Source organism: Parus major, chromosome 3 (assembly GCF_001522545.3).
Source record: "Parus major isolate Abel chromosome 3, Parus_major1.1, whole genome shotgun sequence".
NCBI classification, from domain to species: Eukaryota; Metazoa; Chordata; class Aves; order Passeriformes; family Paridae; genus Parus; species Parus major.
Window position 1 is genome coordinate 41,845,726 of NC_031770.1, and position 18,700 is coordinate 41,864,425.

An 18,700-nucleotide genomic window follows, 5' to 3' on the forward strand; every position below is an offset into this window, starting at 1 on the left:
TTCTTCCTATGGCCATTGCTTTTGTTCTTTCCATTGCACAGTTCCCAAACAAATATTTCACACAGCTTTTTCAGCTGTTGCAGTGAAAGTTCTTCCCAAAATAAAAGGAAAATTAAATGTAACATGGCAGGGACTCATTAAGGACAGCTTGTAAGAATGATTGCTTCAGTTTGTTTTTCTGTTTTGTTGGGTTTTTTCCTTTAAAAGATGACTATTCACAGACTGATAGGCACTTAAATCTGCTCCATGGCAAAGTCTAAGTAATAATCCCAGCTCAGATATAGCCTTTCCCCAGCAACATCTCTCTCTCTGTGTTCTTTTCCAGCTCTGTTTAGTCAAAACAGTTAAGCAAGTCAGCATATAATCACAAGACTAACAGTTAAAAGAAACATGGCCATTGTAATATAATTTATCTCCAGATGTCTCTCTAAGTTATTCTCAAAGGACAGTCTTTGTCTGTTAGCTCATGTCCCCCTCTCTCCTCAAGGTTATTGAGTACCTAAAAAAAATCCAAATTCAGGATATCTGAATCATAGAAACTTCTGAAAGGTGGTTATTTGAGTTTGATCTCATGGAAAAGCATACCTCACCTAAAAAGTTAGAATACATTTCTCATGGGAAGAATAATATATGCTATGAAGAAAACACAGAAGTAATTTTAAACTCCTCAGTACAACACCACAGGCTTTTCACTGCTTTCTTGGCAGCAAGTGAAACACCAGATTCTTCCTACTTTGACATTCACTTCAAAACAAATTACTTGCTTTACTCAATCTACAAATACTTTGCGTAAAGAAACCTAAACTCCCACTATAATACAAGGGATTTAAAAAATTACTGAATTTCTATACAAATTTTCTTCACTAGGCTATTTCTGATTAAAGAACTTTATAAGGAAAAAAAACCAGCAACCTTCCTTTTCTGGTGTCTTTTTCAACTACTTCTATTTACAAATCTGTGAATGTACATTCTTTTACCTATAGAATTAGTCAGTCAAATTAACTACATACGGTTGGTTAATTTTATGTTTCGAGCTGGCTTGCCTAGCTTTTAAAACCAAACCAACTAGGTTTTGTATTTTTAAGTCATAAAGTCCTAATGAGCAACTTTTTTTTAAAGCAAGATTCATGCAAGTTATTAAATTCTGTTTAAAATGAAGGTCTTCTTTAACCAGTAGTAAACAATATCTTTCCTTACTGTGAAGGGTACTGTTTCCCGAAACTGCACAAGCAGCCTGAAGTATAACTCGGTCCTATGATTACCAGGGTGTGAATAAATTGATTCCTTTAGGTTTATAGCTGATAATCATCACCTACAAACAGGATCACAGAGTGCCTGAGATCCAAAGTGGCCCTGGAGATCTCTTGAGCCCAAATTCCCTCAAAGCAGTGCCTGCTACAGCAGGCTCTGCACTGGGCTTTGAATGAATATCCCTAAGCCTGGAGACTTCTGGGCAACCTGCTACACTATTTGATCATCATCACTGTGAAAGAGACTTACAAATGTAGAAACCAAGAAATGCCACCAGATAAACAGGAACAAAGAGAGACTGAAACGCAGCACCAGTTTGGACATATAATACACACGGATGGAAGTCATGGAAACAGAAAAATTTGAATAAGATGTATTGTTCTTTAATCCACTGTTCAAGGAGCAGGGAGGTTACTGTTACTGTCCTTTCTAAAGCTGGAGAACTGCTTCAGAAAAAGCAGCTCAAGCAATAAATACAGAAAGGCTAATCTAAGCCAGCATGGCTCAGTTTGGCACTTACTGATCATGCCTAGTGTCAGGAATACTTCGGTCCATTCGCAGCTTGTCGCTTTCCACCTGATTGAATTTATTCCGTGCGTACGGATCCTGGCCGGATCGCACCACGGTAGCACCAACATAGGCGTCTTGATCAAAGTCTTGCCACCGAACTTTTCCTACAAGAGAAAAACAGGGAAATACCCAGTTTAATATCTGTGATTTAAGGAACAACATTCAGTAAGCCAAACACAACCGATGAAATATTTAATTAAGTAATTATTTAAACTTCAACAGCACTATTATAAGAGTATAACATCAAAATTTACTTTTGCATATTAGATTTGTCTAGACAATCCTGCAAATTAATATCAAATTTTTTAAACAGTGCAAAGAATCTGCAGAAACATGAATAGCAAGCTTCACAGCCATAAGGATTCAGAAGTTTACCTATATTTATGAAAAATAAAGAGAACAGTGATTTAAGGGTGTATAGTTCTGTCTGTAGCACTTTTGATGTTTGATTCCAGATTCTGATAATACTTTGCAGTAACAATTCTCCTGTCTGTTACACCAGGCCATAAGAGACTACTAATCAACATATGAAATGAGAAAAAAAGCCATGACATGCTCAACTTTACACTTAATCTTTTAGTTTCAACCCTTCCAGCTTCTGATAGCCCTCCATTTCAACCTGTGACACTTCTCAAGCCCTTTAATACTCAAACAGGCTACTTAAGGCCACTGGGAAAGTATAAAGTTTGGTCCAGAATACATAAACACTCAAAAAAGGGGAAATAAGAACAGCTGGAAGGTACAAAATTGGCTGATCTAACACCAGAAGCAAAATTTATAGACACGTCAGTTAAGCAGAACAAATACCTGAAAAGATCTGCCAGAAACCAAGTTAAATAAGCCAAGCTCTGCATCTTTTGGGGATTTACTTCTCAATACATACACAAATTAAGGGCTTTGCCAAAAAAAGTATACATAGATAACCAGTCTTAGTTCCATTCTCCAAACAGTAGCTAAGATACTAGCTAGTAGATAAAGTAGGACAAAGGATACAGAAAAAAGCATCAGGAGGAAAGAGCTTACACTGCACCTGGAGAGCCTATGTCTGAAAAAGAAAAATTATACTTCACATGTTCCTGGGGATGGAATTTCCCAGCTGCTTAACAGAAAATTTGCTTTGGTTAGTTCTTTCTGCAAGAACTCAGTATTTAAAATGTTTGGCCAAGACATATTTGTAAGTAAAACATGAAGATTAACAGAAAAGAAGCAAAACCTGTGATGCTATCTGATCAGTAGTTGTCCTTGTCACAGGTTAAACTTTTTCAATTGTATAAAATATTCAAATTAAATTTTTGTTTTTCTGTATGCTTTAGTATGTCAGTTGTAGCAATATATGAAATCTCATTGATATGAAACAGTTAAGCAGCAAAAGAAGTTTATGGAAGCATTCACATGAAATGAAGATTCCTTAACAATTTTCCTAACTCATCCTCAAGACATGAGGATTTCACTCAAACAAAATAAAAATCACATTGCTCTGTTATTTTCCAGCATGTGACAAATGCTCAGCAAGCATGAGAAAAAATGAAGTACACCAGCAGCACACTTCGGAAAAAACTGCCAAATCAAAATCTAGGAAAAAACCTAAAGAAGAATGAACCTTGGCTGAATCTTCAGTCAAAATAACAGTCCCAAGGTGACTTGTCTGTTGCCTGCTAGCATCATCCACCAAGAGAAATGGACTACTTCTGTACCAGAGGCCTTTACAGTATCTCAAACCCACTGAAGGACAAGACAAACATACTAGCAAAGAACAACACTTCTTATTGTTTTAAACTCAAAGGACCAGTGAAGCAGGTAAGATTTAAAGATGCTGAAGCTATAAGAAGAGAGAAGTACATGTTGCTAAAATAATCCTAGCACTTTCAAACTACAAAGAATTATTAGAATCAGAACAACTGCAGGGTTTTATGGCTTTCAGTGATAAATGTTTTATGGCCATGGATATTTCACAACAAATCTTACTGCAATACCTGGAGGTAGTGTCTCCACACTTTGTGCCTTGTCCTCCCCATCACTGCCACGCAATTCTTTCCTTTTGGGGTCAATATCATTTGGGTCCTCCTGAAAAAAAGTACACAATCTTTAAAATAATCAAAGAATCTTAATTTAGTTTTCAACCTTCAAAGCAAACGAGGTTTTCCAGATTTTAAACTTAGAGTGGTCAAAGAAAATAAGGATTTCAGGAGAAACAATTATTATTTTTTCCATTATTTGAAAAACAGATCAAAAATTGAGTCAGACTTCTACAGTTAATTCACACAAAATGTCTTCTTTTGGAAAAAAAAAAAAAAAAAAGAAAAAAAGAAAGACATTTAGTAAGGAAGATGGAATTTGTTTTTTAATTTTGTTTTTAATCAGTAATGTTACAAGGAGCTACATGGGCAAAAATGTTAAGAAAAACCTGAAGAAATCCCTGCTCTAACAAGGAACAGCCTAAATAGAAAGTTATTTGAAAAAAGAAACCAGGTTATCTAGTAATTATATACATAACAGCATCCTAACTACTGGAAAAATACTTCCAAAATATTTTCATGTGTTAATTTCATTAGAGTTTATTCTGGGCCTCACAGGCAACTCTGCTGGATTTGTGATTCCAGAGATATTGATGATTTAGATGGGTGGGGGGCAAATAGTTTCACCAATGCCCTCCTCTAATTTCCAGCATTTATTCTGAACCTAAAAATCTCATTTTCATTTCAACAGGGAAAGAAAAAACCCCAACCACCACACTTTTGCATTCTTACCACAAAAAAACAAAATATGAAGCTGGAATTACCCCATTATGCATTTGGATTAAGTGGAGAAGAGGGTAACTTTGAAACAAACAAAAAAAACCCCACAAACTAGCAACTGCATGGACTGTATGCCAGTTTGCACACTACACTTAGCCAACTGATTTAAGTGTCATCAGCTTCTGTTGTTCTTGCACACTTGCCAAAAGAAATCATGCTTCCTTTTCTAAATCTGCACTGAAGGAGTCCCATCTATAAATCCAGTTACATTGGCACAATCCTGCTAAGGACAAGACCTCTCCTACAACATGCAAGATACAACACAATGCCTACAGCCATCACTGAGTGCACTGAAGCCAAGCAGTGCAGAACAGTTCTCATCTCTTATAGGAAATCTTCCAGGATCTCCAGAGCAGGGCGATGGTGTATGGAAGTGCATACCGGAAAATGCCTCTGCTGTCCCAGCTCCTAAGCCACATCTGGGAATTCTTTGATGGAACAGTAAGTAGTTGGAACAGGACAAACTTATGCTGGGAAGCATTTCAACCACAAACGATACCACATCAGCTTGTCCCCAGGAATCTCAGAACTTCCCAGTGTAAATTCAGCTTAAGTGTCTAAGTGCTAAGTTGGCACTAATATTTAGAAATATGTTGGAAAAAGGCAACAGATTTCTAAAATACTGAAATTAAAAACTAAATACAGATGCTTTTTTTTCCCCCTTGAGAAATACAGCTAAATTAGTTAAAATTTGAGTACTACTAGAGCATGCTTTTCATAGAATCATGCATCAAGGATCCCATAGAGAAGGAATTTTAACAGGTTCCTACACTACGTATCACCATTGTACATGCTTTGGGATACTGGGCCTTGGGGAGGACAATTGATACCTCTGCTTAAAGAAAGCTTTAGGACAACAATAAAAATAACAAAGAAAACCCACACCAACACAAAAACACACTCCCAAAACCACATAGCACATTTCAAGAAAATGTTTATGACTCACACTGATGAGGGAAATTATATGTCACTGTGCACTGAGTCCCTCCAGCACAGTGAAACAGATGCTTTCTGTGTTTTGAAGAAGTTATATTTCACTCATTATTTGGCTTCATGCATCATTTTAAGGACACTACAGAAACACTGAAGTCCAAGTATCAACTGTAGCTGCAAAATTCAACAAAGCTCTATACTATTCCAGATGACTATAATGGGTCTAAAAACCACAAAAGTTGAAAAATAAATGCAGAACATCTGCTAAACAATCAAAATAATAATGCAAGGGTTTCTCCTGTAATTAAACAAAACAAAAACTATTGAGTGCTTCCTCATTGTCCCCCTTCCTTTAAGTCTTTGGGGTAAAACTCTGCCTTCCTATTAATCCTTCTAGCTGAGGTGCATGTGCCATTGAGAGTAATTATTTACCAAGTTCTTCCACTTTAGACTTTGTTGCTGTTGTGTTTTTTATTTTTATAACATAAGCATAAATAACCAAAGGCAAAGTTAGATTCAGCAATCTTATGGTTAAATGCTATTTTGAATTCTTATAAACTTGACCAGTTCGGAAAACTACTTGGTACAGCCTTCATATATTTTCAGGTGAGCCAAGCTGCCAGGATGGAAGTTGCCACTTCATATTTCTTGATGTTCAGCTTGGCTCCTAGAACTCCTTACAAAACAGTATTGTGATGGGAGAGTATGGGGCATTAAAAGGATATTAACCTCAAACTTTGTTCCCTAGATTAGGACTTCATAGCTCTAAAATCAACTTAGCTAAAACTCTGTAGTAAGCACTTTGATCCAATTAAGAATTTGGAAGGTACATGTGGGAAATCCCTACAATTTAGGTGCAAACAATATGTTATATCCTTCACTGAGAACTTGAGAGCACAAAAAGAGATAAAAGCAGTTATTGAAACCATAGGCATAAACACAACTAGTTTATTTATATCTTTGATTGCAAATTGCTTCAGCATGGTAATTTGGTGCTAGATAGGAATCAAACATATGGTCGAATGGCATTACCATATTGCCATCACCACAAACAGAGCTGCTTTTTCAGCTTGCCTCGAGTGAAACAAAATCCCAACTTCTAATGTGATCTCAAAAAGCCACTTGCTTTTGAGGAGTAATCTTCTTGGTAGAATACAACAATGCTGGCACTGACAATACTCATTCATACAGAAAGCTAAGCTTAAGGGAAGATTGAAAGCAACTTAAACTGCTTAAAAGGAGGCTCAGCTCTTTAATCATGAGAGCACAAGAGAGAGATTTAATGAATAACAATTAAAAAGGTTACTGTATTTTTCTATATTAAACTACTAATACTTTAAAATAATATTTTCCTGACATTTTTTAAAAAAGGACTGGCAATTTCAGGCTACAACTTAGTACGTAAATGCATATGGACAACCACTTTGAAGTTATTGAAAAATAAAAAGGTAGCTGCCAACTAGCAGAGACATTAACCACACATTAGGTGTACACACAACACCGCTAGAATAAAACCTTTGTGGTCATAGTTCATGCAGTTATTTTTTTAGGCCAGGACACAAAGCAACAAGAAAATGAGTGCACAGCAGCTAAAATGCTAGTGTTGCAGGGATTTGTCATATTTTAATTTTACACATCATGTCACTGCTTCCCACTAATTTCTGATTCACTACTAGAAGACATGCAAAGAAACAAAACTGCAACCTTACAAGTCCATTCAGTGGGAAATATTACAATGATACTACACTAATATTTTTAACATAACAAATAAATGTACATTAAATGTAATTTTTAAATTCAAGTCTCTAAATAGCTTTGCTATTCCCAAAGCTCTGAAACTAAGGGATGTACACTTAACATTTTGTGAAAACATTCCATGCAGCAATAACTTTGCACAATTCATTACAGTAAATTGACTAAACTGAAGGTGGGGTGGAGGTTTTCTTAGGCTGATTAATCAGTGAGTTGCAGCAACTTTTTCTTTCAGGATACTGTAAGCTCTCCATGCCTCAGAAAACCCACATCTACTGAGAAACCTTGCTACTACCACTCACTTTTCTTTTCCTGCTCAACTCACTCCATTTAAGACTAGCTGGAAGACAGAATTTGAGATACGTTGAAGATGCAACATCAAGGTCCACTTCTGAGAACTAGACTCAAAAATGTTGTTTCAGGAAATGATTCGTTACATATTTGCAGCTGCTCTGCAGCAGAGAAAGGATGAGGTAGTTCAAATTCAAAGCAGGATTCAAACATTTTTTTATAGCATTTCTACACATATATAAGACATGATCATATTCCATGAGAAATTTAAGAGTACTCAATTTGAGTTTAGAAAGCTGTAATTATACACAGATGTACATTAGCGGATAGTTTCATTACCGTTATTAAATCTTCCAGACCACTTCCCTTTAGTTTTGGTATATTTGTATGCATTGAATATTATATTCCTTATAAACATTGCAAAGCAATTTTTCCTAAGTTGTTATTTCATTTGGCACCAAAACCAATTTTAAACTGTTCCAAATCCCTAGGTATTGCTTCTATATAAAAAAATTAAAGCTACTCTTTAAACTACTACTGATTTTCTTATTTTTATCTCACAATACTTTTTCCTTTCCTTTTAATTATAGTTTCAAGTATCACGGATTTGACATTTAACTGCTACGAACTGGATCTCATTATAGCAGAGATTTCAACCCCACGGTGGCTTCCTATCAAGAGAACAACTTAACAACATGAAACATCCTTAGATGCATTTAGATACCACACAGACCTTACAAGTAGCAACTCAACACAGATCTCTGAAAAGCACTTTGAGGTTGGAAATATCTCAAGTGGGAGCTGCTTGTGCTCCCAATACCAGCCATTCGTCTCATATTCTAGATGCTGAACAGCAAGCAACATTTAGGCACAAGAGATGACTGGGAGTTATGTGCTACCTGGACAAGTAGACATTCAGAGAAAATAATTGAGACATGTATCTTGGTTAGACAAAATACATGTTAAGGCTTAATATCAGTTTCAGAACTTGTTTTTAGGCAAGGTCTGCTGCAGACAGATTTTCTTCTACTGGTGGTTTTCTAAGAGGAAAATAAATACTGGCAGCACCTTCAAAGAGCATTATTGTATCCAGCTGGCCTAACACAAGGCTGTGCTGCATCCAGCAGTACAGATCACTCAAACCAATTGATGATTTTGGAAGGGGGGCTCTCATTGCAAGGTGACTCCTTGCAGGACTTCATACACTTCTGTTCTGACCACGTACTTGGGACCAGACATGCAGAAGCACTTCCTTCCATGTTGTGTGGAGCAGCACTTGGTGCTGCAGCAGTGTAATGCCTGCTGAAGTTCACATCCCTAAACCAACCATAAAGGCGCCTCCTCAGATAAGGACTCAAAGCCAAGCAGAATCAGACAGCTGACTAAGACACTGACAAAGCCTAAGCCCAAGCTTCTTTGCTACTGCTTAGTATCTCCCCCTGTATTTAATATGTGCCCCTTCCTCTCACCCCAATTCAGTTTACAAGCTTTTAGTTATCTATCACATTACCAAAGCTCTGAAGCACCAGTTCCTTCCAACACAGGAGGACCTTCAGCAGAGTGCAGTGTCCAGCTCAGCTTGCTTTCTGATCCAGCACTCACTGTGCCTCCCAAGAAATCTCCAGAAACACATCTCCAGTCTCTCTTGCTGCAGTAAATGAATCCAGCCTTCCTGCGTGCCAGGCAAGCACTCTAACAATTTAATGTAATTACATGATGGGACAGCCACTTCTTCCCTTCTCAGCAAAAGCATTCTGTACAAAACAAAGATAAAGTACCCTCTGAAAATGCCTGGAATGCTGCTTCTTACAGAAAAGACAAGCAGGAAATATCCCATAAACAAACAAATATTAATTTCCCCTGACTGCCAACCTGCTTAGCATACTCAAGCAGATATTTCCAAGCACAAGAAGTGAAGCATAAATAAATAGAAAAAACATTGAAAAACTATATATTTTGCAATATTTGATTATCACTGTTAGTGTCAAAAATTATTACAGCAAAGATGATTTAATTTTCATTCTTACTTTATTCAGTGTAAGTAAATTGCTGTCAAAGGCACATTCCTTTCATATATTTGAGTACTCAGAACAAAAATAGAAGCTTCCAGCAGGAGGAAGATACACAGCTCTCATAAGAAGACAATTTTATATTCACAAGAAAAGCCAGGGAAAAGCATCAAGATTACACCTTGATGGCTATATATACAGGAAATGTGTTTAGATATACTCTCAGCGAATACATTCAAAACATTTTGAAAATGGCAATTACTATAAGCTGTACTCTCTAGACAAAATTAAATGCCTTGGTGTCCTACCATCTCTGTAAATGTTACCTTTACTTAGTGTAAAGTACATTTTTTGTAGCTTACAGGCATTACCTGAAGTACTAAAACAACTATAAAACATGACATTTTCTAAACCAAGAATAGATTAAACAAAAATAATGCTTTAACTGAAGTTTCTGGAAAACAAGTATTCATAGTCTCTGAGGAAGGACTGATGCAACTTTGCAGATGAAGACTTATTAGTACAGCAATTGGGATCAACTGGAAGCTCTGGTTCAACTAAATTTCTGGACACAACAGACGAAAGCCAAGGAGCAACAGGAAACCCAAAGTAGGGCAGGTCAGACTATTCAAGAAATAAGTATAGATAAGCTATTAAATATGAAGATTTGCAAGCAAGTACATTTCAGATTATCTTCAAATTTTCATTAGTTCCTTAAAAATAATAGCATGACTTATCTCCCAAATACCCACACTGGTATAACATACACTGGATTAACTGATTAGCCACATATACTATACAGTTTAAGATTGTATTTCAGCATTTTACAAAAATAATTTTTTTTTCTGTAAGTACCTGTCAGTAAATTAAAAAAACCCCAAACCTGCAACACTTTTAGAGCTTGGTGAGAATTCAGGTACCCAGCTCCAGGTGGCCTCTAATAAACCATGTTCCTTTTCACCTAGAGACTTCATCCACCCCAGTGATAAATGTCAAAACTAAGCGGGACAACCTTACCACCTACCAGAAAAGCAAAGAATTAAATATTACTTGCCTTACAAAATTGACAATCTAATATACCATCAGAAAGAGGAAACTAAAAACCCAGAAACCCCAGAAACTACAGCATCCCTATTCATTTCCTTGAGCTCAACAGTGAAAAAACACTGTTAGAGCTAAAGTGCTTGTCAGACTGACAGCCAAGACAACGCAATGACACGCACACCCACACACAGATAAAGTGTGGGTAAGAACACATCTTCCTGCTAGAGGCTACTTCTGTCAAAGTCTTCCATGCCAAAAGAAGCCCTGCCAGCCAGACATCTCCACAGAAGCCACCACAGACAGAAGCAGAATCAGCACCTGCTGTGAAATGCCCAAGCAGCAGAAAACAAAACGGGTCTCTCTGGCTTGATTGTCACCTCTCCACAGAGGCAGCAGAAGTGAGGGGAAGGTCTCATACACCAGACAGAACAGAAATGGACAAAAACACCACAGAGCAGCCATGAAAAGGCTTTACTGTTTTTTCCAAGATCACTCAATCCTCACGAATCATGAAGCTGCATAAATGTACAAGGATAGGTGGCAAGAAGAGAGGGGAAGGAAGAGGAGTAGGAGAAACATAAAAGGGTACTGCGACCGATAGAAGGGTTTAATCTCAAGTGCACTAGTAGCTTTGAAAGACAGGAATAAGCACGTCTAAGAATGGCAGCAGGTCACAAAGAGAATCCAGGATTTCTGGTTAAATTTATCATGTCTCAAAAACTCACTTGTCTGCACTACCTGCCACAAATTATGAAAATAAAACATCACAAAACATCTACAGTGATCATTTAAATTAAGGATGACATCAAAGGCTATTATCACTCAATTTTAGTCTCCAAAAGGAAAGATTGATGGTGACAAAAGACATTTCCTTGAAAAGTAAATTCATGGGTTTTTTTTAAATAATGTTGAAAACAGCCTTCTACTCCAGAAGTATTTGTCAGTGCAGACACAGTTACAGGATTTATACAGTAAGTGCAATGGTGTTTAAGTTGTTCTTTTAATTATACTAGATTGGGAAAAAAATCCAATAATACAGTAATCAGAAATCATCATCAATCAAAAGGAGCTGATTGATCTGATCTGTTAGAGATATGAAAGCAAAAAAAACCCCAAAACTTCAACAGCAAAAGAGAAGGGTTTAGAAACAAAACTTTAATATTTGCAGCTTGTTAAAAAGTCTGACTAGTATATTCACTTACAAAGAACATTTTGTTATATGTGATGTGAGTTTAAAAGTCTTGAAGTACATACTTAGGCAGCAGCAATAATTGTAGCATGCCTATCCCATAACTTCTAATGTTTGCAAGTAATATTTTTCTTTTTTCTTTGGGTTTCTGTTGTTGTTGTTGGCTTTTTTTTGGGGGGGGGGGCGGTTTGTTTTCATTGATCAGTTTCTGGAATAGGGAAAGGAAGAAGAAATAGCAGCAGCTTCCAAACAGGATATGGCTTGATACACACACAGTATCTGCCCAGCATATTTCTTTCAAAGTCCATAGCTCTTGCTTGAGAATTACCGCGCATATTCATTTCTCACTTGAGCGCTTTCCAAGATGTGAAACCCAAATATTCAAGTAGCTTAATACAAGTACACAGGCCCCAATTCAGATCCAAGGGATACAGAAACCATGGCATTCAAAAAATTAATGAGATTAGACAAAACTCCTGTTTAACAATCCCCGTTGACTCTACTTAGAGCAGATGAAAGATCCCATAGAACAACTAGTCCAGCAAGGGGAAGAAAGCAGAAGGACAACATCATCCTAAACTGCTGCAATGCTTTGCAAAGCGAGCATGGAGCTGGTGCTGCTTACTCTGACAAGGCAGCTGCTGCTGACAGGGGCTGTTCACACCTCACCACGCTTCCATCCCAAACTGCTGGATTGTCCCCACTGCCCCCCTTATAGACACCGCTGTGGCACTCATTTGGCTGACTTGACAGTGAGCTGGGGAGGGGTATGGATGTATCATTTTACTGGGGGGGGATTTTTTAAACCACAAATCCAATCGCTAAATTATCTGAGGTACTGGATGCGAGGGAAGCATTCCCAGCTAGGGCAGCAGGGAAAAAAGTGCTGAAAGGGGTGTTCCCATTACAAGAAAAGGATTACAAGTTTAGTTACAACATTAAACCACCCATCACTCAAAACCACTACAAATTTTCCTTCTTGAAAGAAGGCAATTACTCAACAAATGCTCAGCCATGATTTAATGCCACCTCTTGTTAATGCTACAATATCAGAAGTGTCTGATGAATTAGTCTGCATTTCAAAGTCCTACCCCTAATCCTCTTTGAATTCAAATTCATCACTGCTTGCTCTTAGCTCTCTAAAGAAAGACTCTCTAAAGAATAAAAGAAAAAAAAAGCATTTGCATAGGAAGAAAGGGGAAAGCACAGAAAGCAAAATTTTGTTTTAATATTTACTTATATGATAAAGTGTTACATTTTCTGGAAGTCCAAGGAACTGAAGTTAACTAACTGAAATAAAAGTGAAGTACTGAATAAATAAGCAGAACTCAACATGAACGCATCTAAAAATCTTAAGAATACTGAAGTATTCCAATAACACAGGCATTTGCAAGTCTCCGCCTATATACATCTGAATGAAACAATAAGAAAATTGCACACCAGCAATACAACAAATAGATGCAACAGGAATGAAGAATGGAAGATAAAAAGTCCACATGACTTGTAGATGCCTCTTGAAACACAAAGAGCAGAAATGGAAAGCAATTGGGATGAAAACATTCTCGCTTAATTTTATTTTACAAATATTTAAACCTGCAAATGTAACCAAGATCAAAAAGATATCAGAAATGCAATTACATCTAAAACCAAAACTGCTGTGGCAGTCACATCTACAGTTTGTTAGCAAAGGGGAAAGGTGAGTACTAAACCAAAATAACACAGAAATTGTTAAACTAAGAAAACTATCTTGCATTAAGGAAAAAAAAAACGCAGTTAACAAGTTGAATGTTTTGCTGGATGAGATCTGTAGGGCTACAATGCAATAAAGCAACACAACATCACACCACGTTTTCTCAGCTATAATGGAAGGTTACCACAGACATAAGGAAAGTGAAGACAGACTGAGACAAAGGAATTAAAGTTGCTGTGTCTTGTAACTTCTTTGTAGAATGAATGCAAGGGCATTGTGTTAGTCTCTAAGAAAACATTAGGGAAAAAGAAGCAAGACTGATTTAAAAATCTTGACTTTTTTAATGGAAAAAGGTTAATCTTCAGATTCAGAAATCAAGGCACTGAAAAACAAGGAAACCATTTCATTACACCTCTTTCAAGGAGGTCATCTTTGAACACAAAGAGATGGAATACATCCCAGGAATCTGAAAAATTACTTGGTAACTCCTCTAATTAAATAACCTTCAGAGAAAGCTTGTGCTTGACAGATGACTTCTGCCTCCAATAACTCTCTGCATATTTCCCCTCTATCCCAACACTAGGATTTATGATCAGGTCTCTGCAGCTCTGGGCACATGACACAGTACACATAGCGCTGCTTTTTGGCATCTGTGTTTAACTGCAGGCTTTAAAAAAAAAAATTAAAAAAAATAAATTAATATATATGCATATATACATATATATGTTGTCCACAGCTAGAGTAAAGTTTTAATCCAGTTCAAAAATTCTGGCATAAAATGATGTCTATTAATGCAATAAACATTAAAAGCACCATACTACAAAATTCACACAGTTATTGCCAATAACATCTTTGATTTTTGCTAGACCCAGACAGCATCATTCATCTGCAATAATCTGGACTACTAAATCAAAACTCAATCCCATAATGAAACAAATGCCTCACACAAACAAGACAAGAAGTGTGCAAGATAGACCTCTACATCAGAAGGAAGAAACACTAATCACTACTGAGATAACAGACATCTGTACTTCAAATTTTCTCAGCCAAATTTTAGTACTAAGATTTCTGCCTGAAATAGGCAATGCAGATCTTTGTACCTTTGTTCAACACAGAACAAAACTGTGTAACATGATTCCTTTGGAAGACACCATTCTGCAATATGGCACCCACTGGAAAATAAAAAAATTGGAGTTTTTTTTTCTACTGAGGTTAACACTCAAGCTAATGCTATTACATGAAGCTAAGTTAGAGCACTCTATTAATAAAGTTTCAACCACTGAGCTTCAAGGCAGGAAATCAGGCATTTTGCCTTGCTACTCCTCACATACAGCACTGCCTTTCCTCCAATCTGGGCTTCATTAGTTTGTCTACTCACAGAAAAAGCAGTCCTTCAAGCTCGGATACTGTTAGTTCAACTCTGAGCAAAAGCAGATTGTAAGGCACAGAGGGGAGCAGTAATTTTAGGCAAATTTTACACCAAGAGGATAAATTGAGCCCTTTAGATACAATTTAGGTCCCATGTGCAGAACATTCCATATTCCCACTGTGTATCAGATATATCTATCAGCCCTGGGAGCACATGAAGTTAAAAACACACAGACTTATTAGTGGGAAAAACAATAGGGAAAAAAAGTTTAGAAAAGACTGGGCAATTTACTGAGGCACTCAAGGAATTCTGCACACATGCAAGCAGCAAGACAATTTCACACTACACAAGCACACTGGTGATAAACTCCTTCTAAAGAGAGAGGGAAACCCCCCTCCTGGATGCTAAGGCCTAACAAGAAAAGGTTGGGGGGGCTCAAGTCTGCTGCAGTTCTGGCTATTCATCTGCAGTCTCTCAGAGGAGAGGCCACCAACTGTGCACCCTTAGTGATGATCTCACACCAACTCCACAAAGAGCTCTTATCATAGAGACTGACTTAAGAGGGGGAGAGCCAGAATTAAAGCCTGATCCAAGCATGACGGCTAAGCCAAGTGCAGTGCAGAAAGCTTTTGTGCTGCTCTCAAACCTACCAAAATAAGGACAAGTCTAGAAATTTAACAGCTCCAAAGACTTCAACAAGAAAAATTACTCCAACCGAGACTCCACTTTCAGGCTGCCTAACTCACACTATTAGAAACATCCCAGTCAAAATTTAAACCATTCTGCAGAATTTTATGAGCTACCATTCTCTAGAATACCTTTGAATACATGAAATATCAACCTTAAGGTCAAAAAATGTCAAAAGATGAGGTCAAAGCCATCATCTAGTTTGGAAGTCATGAGTGGTATATAACAGACAAGAGCAAAATGTCACTCCTATCATCTAGTTTTCACAACACATACTACCCCACTATTTTTAACACTGAGCTCTCCACCTCTTCTCACTATATATGACCATATACTGACATTTAAGTCATCCCAAAGTAGGCGAGAAAATATGAAGATTTGAAGAGAAAGACTCCTTGCACTCATGTGCATGACGTGCATGTGTACATGTACACATATATATGCACACTCAAAAACATACACACGTGCATATACAGAGAGTTAGTCACTTCGTACTGGAAAATTGAGGAGGAGGTGCAGGGTAAGAGATCAAGTACACTCTCAAAAGTACAACAAAATCCTAACAAGTAATTTAAACTTCCACTAGATGATAGAACAAAAAAAGTCGAATTAATTGGTCTCTGGCAAGAGAGAGAAGAGTTGAAATCACATTAACAGCACAAGAGTAAATACTAAAATGAAGAGATATATTGTCACTAAGAAGAAAAGACAAGTAACCAAAACATAACCTAAGGAGCAACAAGAATTCACAAAACTTACGAAAAACAATAGTAATAACCATCTTTAATCCAAGCATTCTCAATTTTAGCTGGTAGGATAAATAGTCATAGGGATTAGAAAAGTCCCTAAAGATAAGAGTTCCTAAAATATTTAGAGAATAAGAAACGAGTTGTTCATCAAACTTGGAGGAATGCAAGCTACATGAGTCAGAATATTCTATCTTCTCTATTACTTGCTTTGAATAGTGTGGATAAATAAAGAGGGTACAGTCAACTGGCTTGAACTTTTAGATCAGTCAGGCTGTCAAAAAAATTAGACACCAGGTTTTAGAACCCAACATATTGCTCTAATGCCTTACCCCATTTTGCTTCTATTTTGGGGGAAAAAAAGCACCAAAATATTGAGCCATCACACACAAGTTAAGCTTCATAAAGTGAGCTTCAGAGAAGTAGTGTGTACCACATTTTTCACACAGACTAATAAATGAAAAGCTATTTCTAGACTAATGAGTAAATATCATCTGTCAAAATTCCTTGTATTTTGACTCACATAACCAGATTAATAGTTGAATTGCAGCCTAGATGCACCTTTACCAGAATTTAATATTTCAGTTAAGACTACAGTGGGTAACTACACAAGCAGGAGCATTTATAAACTAAGGCCAGCAGAAATTAGGCTTTCTAATCTTAACCCACAAGGAGATACAAATATTTAAATTCACAATACAGCCTTTCCTTCAGGGAAGTCATAATTTGATCTGCCCTTATCTGCTACATCATCTAGTCTCTTTCAAAAGGCTTGTCAAATATGACACAAGGAAGTCTACTTTGAATTGAGCAACATATTCAAAAGCATAATGAGGAGGACTAATAAGAAAGAAAAGAACAGGATAGCCCATCAAAAGAGTATCCTGGATCAGGAAGAAGGCCTATAAAAAAGCCTGACACACACATGCAAAAACAGAAAAAATCCCCAAAACTTCCTAGAGAAAAGTGATGGAAAACTTCAGAACCATCAAGTAACAATTCAAAGTCCTTCTTTGACACTTATTCTCACAACTGGATTCATATGTTTCAGATAACAGCAGCTTTTAAAGGTTTATTATTAAACATATAGATCCCTTGAAAACTCGTTTATTTTTCACTTGTAGGAAAGCACAGATAAAGACAGACATAGATTAGATCACCTGCTCTTATAGTGTGTGTTATTCTGTTGATAGATACTATCCACATGTAGAGACTAAAGCTGAAAAAAAGAAGCACTAAAAGAAATCCTGAAAGAGAAAATCCCCTAAATTTACACAAGCACATAAAGGAACATTTACAAACAATTTAAGAAGGGGGAGATACATGTTAACTTCACCAGCCACTGAATGCTACTTTCCAAAAGCCAAGTGTCTGGTACCTTTGTGCCAGCCCCAAGCAATACTGATCGATGTCTCCAGCCTTTTTCCTTTTTTCCTTTCCACTCATGCACTCACACTTTTTTCCTCTAAAAGGATTAATCAGTCCTTAAAACCTTAAAACCAGAGTAGAATTCCTAGGTGCTCAAACTGATCAGGTGCCACTGAACCAAGCTGTAACACAGACGGAAGTAGGTTACAGCAATTGTTTCTGATATTGCTTTTGAAGGTCACTAGCTCTATTTCCTCAGCCTAGCATCACAACCTGTTCCAGTCCTGTCCCTCTCCCTTAACATTTTTAACTGCTGGCATTATAAAAAGGAGTTGCTTACCATGAACATTAGCTGAAAAATCTAAATATTATCATCCCAGGTGGTTGTAGTTGGTTCTAAAACACTATTAAACACTGTCTGCCTATTTCCTGCTACTGCTTCAGAGCCACACACATAGAAATTACCAATTTTACAATCTCTCATACTTCTGACACCTTTACCATCAGCACCCAGGGCAAAACACTCAAAAAACCCATTATGACCTATATATCCAGTGCTAACCATTTGTTGCAATGGGACATATTTACATTATTTCCCATTTACATATGGGAAATAATGCTGAGATTATGTAGAAGCAGCATCTAAGCTTTCTTACACACAGAAAAATGCCCTTGATTCAAGTTAATAGCCAAGAGTTCCCCTTCATAGGAAAAGGAAGATAATAAATTGGTTTGGAACACTTGTAGCACAAAATTACTGTGTTCATTTTTGTAGCAGCTGCTTACTACTAAGAGAATTCTCTTTTCTGGTTGAGTTAGTGAAAACAACTAGCCCATTGCTAAAGATGAAAGAGTTGAATTGTGAGTCACAAGCAGGAACTTATAATTTTAGAATCATATTTAAGTAGGTGAAAAACAATAATAAATTGAATATTTGTTAAAATCCACAACCTAATATGAGAGCCATAAGTTTTATTTTAAGGAAAACCATTTTAAGTAAATTACT

The 18,700-nt window shown here is 36.9% G+C and overlaps 1 protein-coding gene across 2 annotated transcripts in view; it reads right to left on the minus strand.

Annotated features, from left to right (window-relative positions):
- Window positions 1-18,700, minus strand: part of GALNT2 (polypeptide N-acetylgalactosaminyltransferase 2) — an 89,664-nt gene that overhangs the window by 36,996 nt on the left and 33,968 nt on the right. For both annotated transcript variants that reach the window (XM_015622630.3, XM_015622631.3), the window contains exons 2-3: window positions 3,795-3,885; window positions 1,772-1,925 (exon numbers count right to left, since the gene is read on the minus strand). In XM_015622630.3, the coding sequence (XP_015478116.1) occupies window positions 1,772-1,925; window positions 3,795-3,885 (245 nt within the window). The remainder of the gene's footprint in view (window positions 1-1,771; window positions 1,926-3,794; window positions 3,886-18,700) is intronic.